This window comes from Thunnus albacares, chromosome 5, assembly GCF_914725855.1.
Source record: "Thunnus albacares chromosome 5, fThuAlb1.1, whole genome shotgun sequence".
Classification (NCBI taxonomy): domain Eukaryota; kingdom Metazoa; phylum Chordata; class Actinopteri; order Scombriformes; family Scombridae; genus Thunnus; species Thunnus albacares.
In genome coordinates, this window is record NC_058110.1 from 22841208 (window position 1) to 22856618 (window position 15411).

The window sequence follows — 15411 nt, forward strand, 5'->3', positions numbered from 1 at the left end:
AAAAATGGAGTGTCAGACATTTTTATTGTAAAGCAAACATCTATAATGAATGAGTCTGTGGACAACATTCCACACTAGTAAAACCAAAGATAAATTAGATGGACGGGTAAGAAATGATGCTACTATATCTGCTAGAATTACAATTGAACAGATACAAAAAAAAAATTGCATTGAAAATGCACACCAAAATACACAGGAAATGTCAAGAGCAAATGTATGATGTATGATAACATTTTCCCAATAAATATTGCTGTAAAAATAAATTAAAGGCAACAGAAAATGGCTTGCATCATATAAATTGGAGCTGGTATTTACCGAAGCGCATTCCCTCGCACACTCAAAAGTGATTGATAACAGTGATGTTGGTGATCCAACAGCTCTTAAAAGTCAGTCTTCCATGCCAAAGTAAGACAATAAATAAATACATACAGTGTAGTACCTTTCATTTCAAATTCTATTCTCATGCATTATTACTAAAAAGAATCATTCAGTATGTAAGGAGGTAAAAAGTCATTCAGTGAACATAAATAACCAGTGGTTCATAATGGAAATATCCCAGAGTTTTGAAGAGCTTTCTTTTTAGGGTGATTGGGGAAATTCTTAAAATTGCCTTATCTAACCCCATAACAGGAAGCTTAAGTGTTGCATCTTATGGGCAAACCGCTGCTTCACAGCATTGAGATAATGAAAAAACGATGGACACGATGACAAGAGGTTCTGATTGTGTGAAAGAAAACAACATAATTTCTTGAGCAACATCGAGGCCAGGTGAAACATACAAATGCATAATAGATTTTAACAATCAGTAGTGGTCTTCCTGTCACCCTTGTTCCCAACAGAGTTGAGGTAGGGGATTCAGTTCCTTTAAGTCAGTGCAGTGTAGCTTTGTCATTTCCTCTTCAAGATTCATGGCTTCATAGCCTTCAAGTTCTCACTTTTTTCTTGCGTTATCCTTTTCATAAACATAAAATGAACCAAAGCCCTTTCAAGCAACTCCCCAATCCTAAATAAATCCCTGAAAGGCTAGCATTGTAGGGATGGTTTCCTGCCCCAGTTGAGTCTTATTCACCCTTACTGGCTGGTATCCCAAGGTCCTTCCTCAAATCGTGGCCCCAAACAGCCTAGCGTCCCTTCAGGAATCCATCCAGCATGTAGTCTCCCTTTTCTGTCAGCCAGTATCCAGCCATAGCAGCCACACCTCCAATAAAAATGGCAGTAAAAACCATGTCCCCTTTAGCGGCGAGCGTAGCTAGGGCACAGATTACAACGCCAAAGAACATCTGCTGCAGTACAAGGACTTCATCATCTGTCATATCATCAAACAGTCCCTTCTCTGGACCAGCTGAGGAGGTAAAGAAAACAAACTTAGCCAACAGATCTGAGGAGCAGTCAATATGTGTGTTTGCATATTTATTGCCACTGTTACTTACTAGGAGGCTTATTCTCAACACAAATACTGTCTCTTCTGATGAAGCCATCAGCACAGTCACAGTGGAAGGAGCCCACCTCATTGATACAGGCCTCATTGAGACCTGGGCATGCTATTGCACGCTCACTACATTCATCTACATCTGTGGGAGCAAGGAAAGCAAAGCAGTTTCAGATACAGAGTTAATATGGTATAGAAATTTAGCAGATAGATTTTCCAGATAAGTATAATATCCTCACCAAGACACTTGGATCCTTTCAATCTGTAGCCACGTGCACATTTCTTACAGCGGGCAGGACCACTACCCATGCAGCCCACACATGCCTGGTCACAGCCTGCATACAACAAGAGCAGAGTGGTTAATATGACTTACTAAATTGCATTTAGTGCTATTCAGCATCATATAATGGAAAACCTAATATAATCATTCCCACAAAAACAATTACACAATTTACAAGAACCACCCAACCAACAACACACACAACCATTCATATTTAATGATGAGATACAGTTGATTTTTAGATGTCACCAATGTTGCAACTGTATTACAACCTTACTGAAAATAGATGGTAGTTTAAATGAAGTCAGATTAAATAACTGTATCTAAAAACCTGTCACTAAAAGAAGTTTTGATTTTTTTCTTCTTTTTTTTTTACACTTGCAGAAAAATCAACAAAACATGCATGCTTTCATTAGGTACAGTACAGTAAGCCAAAACCAGGAACTTAACTACATAAGAGAGCATACCTCTGCATTCATAGGATCCATCTGTGTTGTGACAGTAGGTGTTAGAAGGACAACGAGCCAGCTCTGTACCACATTCATCGATGTCTAAGAGACACACAAGGGCAGTCAAATAAAACACACATCCAGGAAATTGGCACAGAATCACTACAATGTTACCACATGACCTCTAAAGCCACACTCACCCACGCACTTGTCATGATGAAGGATCCAGCCAGGTTTGCAGTCAAGACATTTGTAATCCTGCGGCCCTGAGCATTTCTTACATGAGTGGTAGCAAGCTACGGAGAATGAGAGATGGGGACACAGACAGAAGGTCAATTTTAGATGACCTCAAACACAATTTAGCACATGTAGCCAGTTGAAACAGTTGTCTGAATCTGAAGGTACCTGCACAGGCTCCTGTGCTGTCATTGGAGCTTTTCTCTCTGTAGTAGCCATCAGCACAGCTCTGGCACAGATGGCCCGAGTATCCCGGATCACAGACACACTCTCCATCACCCAGGCGAGTCCCCTCCCCCTCACAACGGCCCAGACCTCCACACACACCACTGGGGCTGGATGGACACTCTGTATTGGATGAAGATGCAATTAATGAGCAAAACTAAAGCTTTACAATTACAATCACTTGATTTTCATATCTTTATTAAATCTAAATCATTCTTCACATGAGACCATGAAGTATAAATGTTGGAATGGTAAGGATTTCTAAACTAATAACAGGTAGCTTGTGTTTATGGCTTTATGTTTTCCACACCTTTACAGTCAGGTCCAAAGCGTCCAGGTGGACAGCAAAGTCTCAGCTCTTCTATGCACAACCACTCAAACAGGTCAGGTGCCTCCTGCTGCCTACAGGACACATACATCATGTCAGTCATGGAGTTAAAACAGGGCTGTGTTAATACATCTTGACAAAGGATGATTACACACACAAACGAGGCCAATACTGTCTGAATAACAAAAAATAAATGTGGGATTAAATCTAGTTTAATTACAGTTTATCCAAAGTTAAGACAGGCTACTAAAAAGATTAAAACACTAGGGACACTCTCTTACTTAAATGTCGAATGAGGATATTCCTATTTTTTGTTTCCCCATGAAAATACAGCTGATGTAGAATTAGCTTGTTTTTTTCTGCTACATAATGCTATTTACCTGTGGAACCACCATGTCTCCACTTGGTCCTCTATCTGCTCCAGCAGCTGGTTACAATCAAAATCTGTTTTCTCACAAGCAGCTTCTACTATCTCAAGGAGCCGAGTCTCACTGAAACAAGAAGCCAGCAAGAGAGAGATCGGAGATGTAAGACAAAAGTTGAATAACAGTGCAGATGCTTCCCAACACCCACCCTTCCAAAATGGTGTAACCCTTCCACTGGGATTTACTCCCCTCAGTGCACTGTAACATTTAAAATAGACTGTCTTGTGCAATCATTCACATATTGCAAAATATCACACAAATGTGCAGAGAAGACAAAACTGAATCCAAATATTCAGAAGGGTTCCAGTGATACAAAGAAAAATGAAAGTTGGTTGGTTGGTTCTGTAACAATATGATACATAATTTGAGATAATTTGCGTTAGTTTTTTCTTTGTGGCATTAGTGATTTTAAGATTATTGGTGGCATTAAGATTTTTTTTGGGCATTTTATTAAATAGGAGATAGTGAAATGGCAGCCAGGAAACAAGATGACAGAGACAGGTACGAACATGCAACACAGGTCCTGGCTGGAATCAAACTGGGGGTGTTGCTGTTATGTGACATGCGCAGTAACCATTTGGCTGCCAGGGCACTCTGCATTCTTCTTAAATTAAGTAAATAAATAAAGTCTTGATTTTCAAGAAATTCAAAAATGTGCAGGTGTGATTAAAACTTGCTCTTACCTGCGTGCATACTTAGCCAGCTTCTCTTCCTCCCAGGCAGTGTTACCTCCTCCAAAGTTCTTGTTGGCTGTTTTCTCCAAGCCCTTAAAAAAAGGAGAAAAAAAAAAAGAGGGAATATTTTAGGGCCCAGGATACTACTACAAAAAAAAAAAAAAAAAAAAAAAAAAAAAAATCAGCTCAAAAATCACAAGCATGAAATGATGGTGCATAAAGTTGACTACTGTACCTTAATGAAACTCTCAGTGAGTTTTTGGCAGGTCTGGCATGGTGCCGTCTGGACTTTCACCACAGAGAGCTCTGAGAGAAGCACTAGAGCGGGCAGGAACGGCCAGGCCCACCACATGATCCTTCAGGGAGCATTCACATACACACACACAATCATCAAAGCAAGTGTCATCAAATAGACCTAGATATACTGTCAGAAAAGCTTGACTTATCATGTTCCTCTAGAGACCATGACCTACTTATTACTTACAGGGGATGGACAAAACAGCAACATCTGTACAATGCAGTGCAATCCAGCCAAAAGCTGTAACAGTTACAATGTACACTAGCTTTTGTTAAGCTTAAAATGTTGAGATTATGTTGAGGCTGTGTCATATTGACGACGATTTAAGTTTATGGCATTTCACTAACTTGCACAGGATTGTATTATATTGCTGTCCTGTTATTTAGGTCACTCTCTAACGCTAAAAAGGGACATCATTTACATAAAAATGTTATCAGCAAAATTTGGGTGAAATTTAAACTGCATTACTGCACAACTAAAAGCAGTCCTCAACTAGTCCTCACTCAGTGACGTCTAATTCAGTAAAAATATGATAAATTCAACCTGGTTTGAAACTCTAAATGTACACATTAGCTTCGCTTGGTTGGGATGCTCTTTCAGCGTTAGCTAGCTCAGCATCAGCTAGCTCAGCATCAGCACCATGCTAAATTAGCCAAGTAGCAGCTAAGGTCAATAGTTAGCTTGTAGCCGAGGCTAACGATGTCTATCTTCGCTCATTTGTTACGTGTGTCTATAAAGTCTAATGAACTCAGCGACAACGTCTCTCTAACGACACTGAAATGTGTGCCAAGTCATCTTTATTGCAGTTAAGTTACTCTGAAATTAGCTAGCTCAGCTGAACTGCTTTTCTTGGTTGTTCTGCTCTTTACCTTGTTGCAAAGCCACCACGTCCACTGCACCACTGATGGTTGTCTGATGATTTACCTCCTGGTTCACACAGCGCAGGCAGAGTTTCACATGTTGGACAGCCGGTTTTAATGCTTCAAGTGTGCCATTTTAGTTGGCAACTCACAGCAATGCCACGGCCAGCTGAATGACTAGCTAGCTAAACGCTGGTAGCGCTCATGTAGAGTATGCTACGCCGGGAGGGTGAATGAATGAACAGCTTCCAGTTGGTTCTGTTTTTCTCGCAGCTGAGCCACACAGGATAATATGGCACCGCCCAAACCCGCTGGGATTTAATTCATCAGCCAATCACACCCAGTTTCACACAGATTGACGCTGAGTGTCAGATAATACAGCCGGATCATGTTTACCAGGCAGTTAAACTCTCATCCTACCAACATATTTAAGAAACAAGGACCACTGAGGACCCCAAAAGTAAAGTACTGTAAGAAATAACCATCATAGCAAAACATTAACTAATTTCTTCTCAAAACATTATCTATCTATCTATCTATCTATCTATCTATCTATCTATCTATCTATCTATCTATATGTATGAATGTGTGTGTATATATATGTGTGTGTATATATATACATATACATATGTTTTATACAACATGCAAATTTACTTAAATTTCCTAAAGTAATGTTTTTTTTTCTGATGACAATCACATAACATATATATATATATATATATATATATATATATATATATATATATATATATATATATATATATATAGCATCTATTAAAACTGCATAGGTGGAATTGGGTAGTTTTGGATGCTTTTTTTAACGCATTGGTATTTTCAAAAAGCTCTATAAAGTTATTAGTAACAAATTGATTGACAAAGTCATGAAAAATTGGAATGATAGAATAAAGCACCTGTGAGATATGACAAAAAAGTATACCTCTGGGGTCTATGAGTGCCCCAGTTGGTAGGATTAAGGTTAAACAGACAAATGATGTTGCCACTCTTGCTTGACTACAAGTATTCAAAATATACTTTAACGAGTCACATATAGTCAGAGTGATATTTATTGGTAAAAACGTTGCTAGGCAAACATGCATCCTCTAATGCATACAGTAAGAAACATGTTTTACAGTCAGATGAGCAAATCATGACACATTCTTTATTCAATCCCACTTTAAAGACAAAATACAGTATAAAACAGACTCACTATCCATGACTGGGCAAATATACTCATGTAGTTGTACATATCACAAAAGTAAAGAGTTTATTTTTGTCTTGTTTTTTCTCATGTGTAGTAGTGCAAATACTTGTGAATATGTAAAGTACACACACAATGGCTTGGTTTGAAACTGAAAAGTAGCTTTCATAAATAATGTAGTGTCAGAACCAGCACAATGGAGCGATTCACTTCATTAAGATTCTATTATTGCATTTTAGTGTAATGTCAGTAGCATATTAAGCCATGCTGTTTTTGAAATGTTCACACTTTGTGTACCCACCACTGACGTCATCTACTTCCTTGAATTTTCTTTTTTGAAGTAGTGTGAGGTTTTAATGTTGGGTGCTTTTATTTCTCTGGAGCCATGCTGGCTGTTGCTGTTCAAGCTATAACACACTACTGTTAACGCTGCCAGAAAAATAAAACACTTCACCTTCTAAAACACTTCAACAGCTACTAGACCCCAGATGAGCAATCACAAAAACCTGCAAACTGATTTATCTGAGCATCTTGAGTATCATTTCAGATTGAAGCTCATGACGGCATCCCAAAATTAAAGCTTCGTCGTCTGTTATCCTGTCTTGCTGTCAGACCCACTCCATTTCACTGACCTTGGAGCTTGTATCAGGGCTGGAGGGTGGCGTAATAAGAAATGGTTGCAAGGGCATTGTCTCCCCAGAGTCTTCAACTCCTACCCCAACACAAGTCTGGGACATCCCTGCAAGGCGTAACACAGTTGTCCCTGCTGTGAACCCTGACAGCCCTTGTGCCAGAGCTCGGGATGCCATCCTGAGCCCCCCTGCCCTCTTCCGTCTAGCTGATGCAGTAGCCATTTGTCGAGCCCCAGCCAGTTCAGTCAGAAAACCCAGACTCTGGGAAGGCAGGCTGTAGACATGAAGGCCGCGGAAAAGTTCTGGCAGCGGCCGGCAGCCACCTGGAGGCTCAGGTGGAAGTGATTCAAACTGCACCAACAAAAACCGCTCACCAGCGCGGCCCTGTAAATAGTCTGCTAGAATGCAGCTCAACGAAGCACTAAAAACATCTACACAAGGAGAAGATGCAGTGTTGCTTCTTCCTGCCTCCTCTTCCTCCATGTCTCTGTTTTTCTCCCTGTGTGTGTTTCTTTCCCAGCTGCCAGCTCCCCATTCTTCAGCCCTTATCCAGGCAGCCTGGGTTAGGACTAGCACTACTTTGCCCCCCTGCCTTTGCAGTTGGTCCAGTCTTGAGTGGAGCCAAGGCACAGGGCCCAGTGCGCTGAGCTCAGCCTGGCTCCATAGGTCCAGAGACACACTGAAGCCCAGAGCCTGCAGGGATGAGCCCAGGTGGCATATTAGCCCTGGCAAAGCTGGGTCATCATCAGGCGGGTACAGCAACACCACATGACAGCCACCCACAGCACCTGAGAGAGTGAAGATGAGAAATTTTAGAAACTTGAGGAATATTAAAATATGAGATAGGATAGGAGTAGTTTAATTTTTTGGATCCCTGCATAGAAGAATGAGCCACAATAGCAGAAGATACAGAATATGAATGAAAATTAAGGAAGAAAGGGTAATGCATGCATGTGAACATTTAAACACAAAAACCATGACTATTCCTACATCTCTACAAATGTATGAATTACATTATGAAAATGTTATATTCAGAGGGATGTGGAAAATAACGGTTGCCCAGTATGATAACGGATATTTGGCTTTAACAAACCTTTAACATCATCTTCTTTCAGCCATCTCCACACGTAACCTGGATAGAAAACAGAATACATGTTCAGGTATTTTGACAAGGTGTAAAATTAATATTTGATGACCCATAAATTGAAAATAGACCTTTTAAAACCCCTTGAACAAAATAGGCTCCAAGAATGGCCAGAAACATCAGAAGTAATCCGATGAAGAGTGGCAGGCTCCATCTCCATCGAGAGGCTGGAAAAATACATTAATTATGAGCCACAAAAGTCTTTATAAAGCAAGTTAAAGAAGTTCCACAGATACTGCCACTGTTATAAAACAAAGGCAAAGTGTACAGTAAACTTACACTGTTTAATTTCTTATCAGACACATTCTAATGAAAGAATGTAGCTTGTGTTCGCTGATAACATTTAAATATTAAACCCACTTAACCTAGGTCTGGACAATAATTAATAGTCTTACTTTCAAATGGACACTGGGGTTCCAGGGATGATTTCATCCCCTTTATCTTCATCTAATAAATGATCGAGGGAGAAAAGGTTGGTACAGTGTGTACTGCAGGATAGTTGTGATTAAAAAAACATTCGAGCTAAATAATTATGTGTAAGATTATATTTAATATTTTAGGAACTAAAACAAGAATCACCTGGACACAAAGCAGAGGGTGTGATGACACATTGAACTCTCCAATTTTCTGAAAAATCCATGAAGAAGAATATCAATTAATAAAAAAAATTGCAACAAAGAAAAAGAACATTAATTGTTAGTGATGCTGTGTCACAATTACGCTGGACAATTACAACAAGATCATATACTTCTTTTGGCTGAATTCATCAATTTGGAGCAAATTAACATGACGTGAACAAACTCAGAGCTTGTTAAATGTAATTGGTTTTTGTTACTTTCACTATGGTAAGAAAATCAACTTGTAAAACTTGCTTAAGTTAGATGACTCACCCCATATAATTTATTCTGCTTTATTTTGTTTGTTTTTTTTTCAAAGTTATGTTATACACTAGTTGCATAAAAAGCCAGTTTTGGGCATTAAAAGATAATCCAACATCCAAGATTTCCAAGTTTTTTAGTGCAAGAAACCAAATTTCCACCCTTTTCATAACATCTTTGTTCACCTCTTTGTCTCCTGGGTTTGATATTCTGAGAACTAAAAAACTAAGCATTTTTCTGAATAAATAAAATATGAAAATGTTAAATAATTTGAAAAATCTAGAATCTAAAATTATCTAAAATAATATGGTCAAAATTATCCTGGCAGATGATGGAGGGACTCATGACCTCAGTATTGCTAAAATCGTAGTTACGACCCTGGATATGACACCATGCACAGGACGCAGGGTAGCCTGAGAGGAGGTGATGCCTAAGACACTCAGCTCAGGAAACAAAAGTACAAAATTCAACCTTAGTTTTTTCCCCCTTTTTTTTTTTTTTTACCCAGTGTCCATTGCGTGTTGCAATCCAGCCTGCATCCACATTGTTGTGCAGGCTCTGTCTGGAGCCAGTAACCTCCTCACACTGGCCTCCGGCCACGTCTTTCTTGCATAGCCACACCTCTGCCTCCAGTCTGCAGGGGGCAGTCACATTCCAGCTCAGCCCTGTGCCACCCTCCAACAACGGGAACTCAACCACAGACACAGACACATTGCGCTGCATTCTTTCCAGTGCATCTGAAAAAACAAAACAAAACAAACACTGTTACTTTGTGTATTTATGAAATTATTTACTAAACAAATTTATCTGGGCCTGAGGTTGAACATAGTGAACTCCCTTTACCTTGTTGGTTTTTGAAAGGGCAGAATTCGCTTCGAAGTGACTTCCCCTTCTGCCATACCTGTAAGCAAACATTTAATTTATTCATTTTATTGGAGTTGGTTAGTTATACAGTTTGTAGCTTTTTATTCCTTGTCAATTACAATAAACATATCAGCTACCTGAAAGCACAGGCATGGTGCAACAAAGTTTGACGAGATGACCATTTTTCCCTCGCCTTTGGGCTGCAAAGGTTAAAAGAAAAGTTACACATATATACACATAATATTGACCTTGGTCTGACATAGCAGTCAGGGTAGTCTGGATAGTTTATCGTTGACTGACCCATGCAAGGACTTCTCCAGGCATTTCATTCCAAAACATCTGGCACATCAGCTCCTCTTGTCTGTTATCAGTGTTTTCCAGTTGCAGGACCACGTTTCTCTGCTCATCAGTCTCAGCTCGAAGTCTGGGAGCTGAGGCAGAAACACGTCAATCAGCTATAATTGAGTTGTGTCACTCTTCCAAATAGGTGAAACTATTTTTGCTGACACTGACTTGTGCATGTTAACTAGCACATACAGTACACAATGCGTGCTACAGTAGATAAATAAGAGGCGGGACTAGAACACGCCTATTTTGTCACGTCTAATCTGAAAACATTTCCAAAGAAATATCATTTTTATAACATCTCTCACCATCACATGCCTTAACAGTCCCTTTATGTTTCATGGAGCATACTGAAAGAAAAAGGGAGGAGTAGATGTTCAGTGATGGTGACAGTAAACAAATAAGCATGCCTTTGCTTACAATGGAGCAATTAATCTCACCGTCCTCTAAAGAAGGGATTGTGATATTTTGGTGATCATGTGAGTAGACGTGGACTACAACAGGACTGCCAAACATCACTTTCTCTGTCAACAGCAGCTGCATTTGTAGATACATATTGTAAAATAAGTAACAACAAAAACTAACACAAGACATTTTGCAAAATAGTCACCAAGCGATTCAATGAATAGGGGTGCAGGACTGTTGTTAAAGAGAGGCAAGTAAATCAAAGAGGAAATTCTTTCACATCTGCTCAGTGAAGTAGAAATATTAGCTACCTCATGTGTGGAATCTGAAGAGTAGCTTGGTTTAAACTGGAGTGTCTTGCAATAATCTACGGAGCCCGGGGAGCTGAGACACACTTTGACTGAAGTTGTAACACAGAGAGTAGAGAAGAAGAAGGGTAAATTGTGTAATTAGTATTTAAAAAGTTGTCCTTAGAATTTGTTTGAATCATTTGTGTGACTCATTTGTTGTGTATATGATTCCATACCTCTGGGCTCAGGAAGCACAAACCGACCACTTCCTTCTGCCACTGAATCATCATCATTGCGGTCACCAGACTCCTCAGAAACGTAATTTGCATAATCCACTTCTGCAACAAGATGTGTCCCACGCTCACAGTCAGTATATAAAACAACTGAGAACACTGTTCTAAGTCCACAACGGCTGACTGATTGACAAATCGAACAGCTATGATAAGAAAGCAGGGAACAGCTTTCTTATTACTCTAATTATTTTATTATTATATCTATTATTTTATCTAAATTATTTTAATAGCAGTAGTGCTTTGGAGGAATTATGATTCATAAGATATTCAAGGCGTGTCACCCAATCATCTGACAGTATCAAAGACATAAGATGTAGGACAAAACTACCTTTGATTGTGATGATGATTCTCAGGCAAGGTTCACAGTCTTGTCTGGCTGAACAGCACAGAATAACTTTAAGCTCCACACGTGTCACATTTGGAGAAGGCAGGGCATCATCGTACTGAGAGGCTGTGGAAAAAGGAATATTCCTGCTTCAGACAAACTTCAACGTTAGTCTAATGCTGTGATATAAGACGTACTTGTGTTGATTGCGTTCATACCTTTGCTCACTTGGCAGTCAGTCAAACTCTGAAGAAAGAAAAGATATGGATGAGAACTTAATCAACAAATCTACCCACCTATACCTTTTGCATACCATAGATGTTAACAGTGGTGACAGGCCTTCAGATTATTTGCCTAAGTAGTACTACCACAAGTAAAAGTCTAAACTATTAAAAGTTTAAGTGCACAGTATGCAGGGTAAGGACTAATATAAATTTCAGTTAAAAGGAGTGACTTTATGAAACGGTTGCAGCACCCACCAGAAGTTTAGAAAATGTAGGTCACCCTGGCGGCCCAATGGTTAAGGTGCATACCACATAACTGCAATGGCCACAGTTTGACTCCAGCACCCCAACCCCCCCACCCCAACACCGCCTGCCAAACAAAGGCAAAAGCCTGAAAAAAATGTAAAAAAATAAATAAATAAAATAATAATAATAATAATAATGAAATGAACATGGGTTAGGGTTAGGGATAAATATAATAGGGATATGGTACATTTTTGCCTAATTGCTTGCGTAATTATTTATGGGCCTTAAAAAAATCTATTTTAATTCACAAATCAATGCCCCTTTTATACATAGTTTTACACATGCAATAGCAATGGAAACTATAAACAAGTGACAAATTAAAGGAAGAATAACAAATGCAGATGTTTCCATACGGGTGTACTGCATGATACAGTTAAGCAGTAAACATCCAATCATGTTCTTTGATATATTACATGGCAATATGTGGTGTCAGAATAATCAGAAAATTAGTTCCCGACTGGGAAAATTCATGTAAATGCCCCCTCAAGACAGAACAACTCGGAAAGTTGGCAAAAATTTAGTACTTGACTTGCGAAAAGTTGATGCCATATACACAGAAACACGGCGGATGAAAGTAAATGTTTGGTTGATGGCAAAAAAATTTTTTACTTATTCACTTATTGCATATTAATTTTTTGCTCACATGTAATTTGAAATGTGTTATTAGGTTGTAACTGTTAGTTGGTGTCCACGTAGAGTGACCTTGATTAGTTAGAAAAGTTATTTATTAGCACCCTGATTAAAAGTTAGACAAAGCAGCAATATTTTAGTGGTTTTATGGAATGTACTGGTGCAGCAACAAGTCTGGGACAAAATACAACACATCCTCTTTGTAGCATCCATGTTGTTTCTACATTACGACTTAAAAGCTCATGAACACACCGGAGTCGGAAGAACGACTTCCCAACTTGAGAAATGGGACCATCCAAAGAGCATGTGAATGCAGCATTATATAAAATACTGGCCAGTATTTCAAAAGACACAATGACTAATTTTTAGATATACTGCATGGGAGCAACATCAGTTTTGGACTGATGTGTTAGGCAATGCTAAATAATAGGCCTTTTCCAAGGCAGGCATTTAGGAAAAGTGTTACTAATAACATTAACAATGGCTCTGTTCGATTCAAGCGTCCCAGTAAACCATGACAGTGTACCAGAATGCACAATACCAGGACGCTGAAACTGAAGCAGCTAAATGGAATTCACCCATCATTTATTTCTTATTTACCCCTGTGAAAATGTCTTCTGTGAAGGTCTATCATAACACTTGAGTGTTTAAGTTTTATGCTAGTTCATACTTATATTTCATCACATTTGAGAGTGAGATATTGTACTTTTTATGCCTATAGATTTGTTGCAGTTACGAGTTATTTTGTACATTAATATTTTACATACAAAACACACAATTATCGTAGAAAATATGATACATTGTTATACATTAAACTATCCAGCATGAAGTACAGTAGTTTTGCTCCTTGATCCACTATGACAAATGCTACTAACACAATGCATCAGTGATAATATCCCATAATGTAATATAATACTATAACACTTACTATACTAAAAGATATGTTTTTAATATTTTGCCCAATCCAGTTATATCAATAAGGGTAGACTACATTTAAGCAACATCTCTCTGAATAACAGAATAAACCATTCAACAGCATCACAAACTACAGCCTCTTCAGTTTTCCTTCAGTTAGGCTGTATCCTTCATCCTCTTTATCATGACATCAGCCTGCCAAGGGACTGCAGATGAATATGATCTTTTTCAAGCTGAAATCTGATACATTTGCATCATATTAATGTAAATTGACATGTGTTGTCCCTAAAAGATAAATGAATAAAGTAAAATAAAGCAACCTTGATGAAAGTTTATTATAGGATTCTTTATGTACTACTGTCTACCAACTCTGTACTTTCTGAAGAAGTGATGAAGAAATGTAGTTTATGTATGACAGAATGATGAACTAATGAACTACAGTATAAACTTTTTTTTTTTTTTATTTCTGCTTGTTTTTTATTTAGTCTGCTCTTTTCTTTAGGTTTTTGTGTCTAGAAAAATATGAAAACCATACATATATTTACTGTTGTATTTGCCATCTATAATCAATTATTTCTCTGGTTGATTTACTTATCTGATATAACATGTAGAGAAAATAAAATGCATCCGCCTTCCTTGGAAATGGAGGAGTGGAGTAAGATGTCACGCTCAGGCACAAGAGTAAATAAATAATGGGCATTAAACTCTGATCTCCCTCTCTCTTTGTCTTGTGATACACAAATTTAGCAGAGCACCTACAGTTATAACAAATAAAACAATAAAGTCAGTAGATCATAAGCTATGATTAGTGAATTTGTATTTTCCCCCCAAAAAAGGCACCTTTACGACATGAGAGAAGGTAGTTTGACAAATTATATATATACATATAAAACACAACAAGGCCTGAGCATGATCCAGTTTTACCTCGCTGCAGATGAGTTCAGGTGGGTCATCAATCATTTCCAGTGCGGTTGCCGGCATGAGCAGCCAGCAGCTCAGCACTGATAGAAGTAGGAGGGAAAAATGTGGCACCTCACGGACCGTGAGAGCCATTTCTTGGAGAACGCCTCTGCGCTTGGCACAGGAAGTTTCTCTCCGGCGCACGACTCCTGCTCCGCCGCTAGATCCCCTCATCCGGCACACAAATAGTACAGCCAGCGATCCTGGGATTCACCCAGCAGCGCAGCATGACAGTGGTATATTTTCGTCAGGAAAAAAAAAGACGGTGAGCACGGTTTATCTCACAACAGCAAACTGTCAAGTGAAGCTCCGACAACCTGGGATTTTGTTTCAGGTGATTGACAGTGCGGTAAATGGGTGTGTCCACAGCGTTTTACCTGCTCAGGTGTTAAGGTGAGGCTTGTTCTGTTTGGTTGGTGAGTCATTCAACATAGGATCGTCCCAATAATACACGAGATATGGAGGCTGGAATGTTTTCAGTTGGAGTCCCACAGTTTAATCATTAACCTTTATCCAAGCGGATAGGAACATTAAGTTGACTGTTGTATATCATAATAAAGTAATCATGCCTATTTCCTGTACAGTACAGAGTCCTAACACCTGTGCTAACGGTGTGTCTGTGTTGCAATCAGAAAAAAATGCAAATTCATTGTGAATCTTAAAGGCTGTATTTCCATGATAACCAGGTGCCTCTGTACGAACAAGTACTCATATGGTTCAATTCTATATTTTATGACATAAAGCTATTCTCCTGGGAGTAGACTAACCTACAGACAATGATCTTCATAGGTGATCAC

The 15411-nt window shown here is 38.9% G+C and overlaps 2 protein-coding genes across 2 annotated transcripts; both read right to left on the reverse strand.

Annotated features, from left to right (window-relative positions):
* Positions 1-5: 5 nt before the first annotated feature.
* LOC122982106 (protein disulfide isomerase Creld1) lies at positions 6-5575 on the reverse strand. The gene is made up of 11 exons (XM_044351135.1): positions 5215-5575; positions 4283-4403; positions 4057-4139; positions 3329-3439; positions 2931-3022; positions 2564-2743; positions 2359-2454; positions 2177-2260; positions 1669-1764; positions 1431-1571; positions 6-1342 (listed from the first exon to the last, which is right to left on the reverse strand). Exons 2-11 carry the CDS (start codon positions 4397-4399, stop codon positions 1122-1124), a joined length of 1221 nt encoding a protein of 406 aa, XP_044207070.1. The 5' UTR covers positions 4400-4403; positions 5215-5575; the 3' UTR covers positions 6-1121.
* A 686-nt stretch (positions 5576-6261) lies between these two features.
* On the reverse strand, positions 6262-14878 carry wu:fl23c11 (interleukin-17 receptor C). The gene is made up of 16 exons (XM_044352569.1): positions 14579-14878; positions 11798-11825; positions 11583-11705; positions 11198-11299; positions 10983-11071; positions 10707-10803; positions 10575-10616; positions 10222-10352; positions 10059-10121; positions 9901-9958; positions 9562-9794; positions 8759-8806; positions 8575-8626; positions 8251-8346; positions 8129-8167; positions 6262-7823 (listed from the first exon to the last, which is right to left on the reverse strand). The coding sequence occupies exons 1-16, from the start codon at positions 14786-14788 to the stop codon at positions 7012-7014; spliced, it is 2223 nt and encodes a 740-aa protein (XP_044208504.1). The 5' UTR covers positions 14789-14878; the 3' UTR covers positions 6262-7011.
* Positions 14879-15411: the final 533 nt, after the last annotated feature.

Bases quoted from the DNA above. Each gene is read 5' to 3' on its own strand.
- LOC122982106 (XM_044351135.1), bottom strand. From the start codon at position 4,399: ATGTGGTGGGCCTGGCCGTTCCTGCCCGCTCTAGTGCTTCTCTCAGAG. The intron at 2,261-2,358 runs GTGAGTGTGGCT...TGTGTCTCTTAG, and splicing joins TCATCATGACAAGTGCGTGG to ACATCGATGAATGTGGTACA. The intron at 1,343-1,430 runs GTAAGTAACAGT...TTACCTCCTCAG, and splicing joins TGTTGAGAATAAGCCTCCTA to CTGGTCCAGAGAAGGGACTG.
- wu:fl23c11 (XM_044352569.1), bottom strand. From the start codon at position 14,788: ATGAGGGGATCTAGCGGCGGAGCAGGAGTCGTGCGCCGGAGAGAAACT. The intron at 10,122-10,221 runs GTCAGTCAACGA...TAACCTTTGCAG, and splicing joins CTGGAGAAGTCCTTGCATGG to CCCAAAGGCGAGGGAAAAAT. The intron at 9,795-9,900 runs GTAAAGGGAGTT...TTGTTTTTTCAG, and splicing joins CCCTTTCAAAAACCAACAAG to ATGCACTGGAAAGAATGCAG.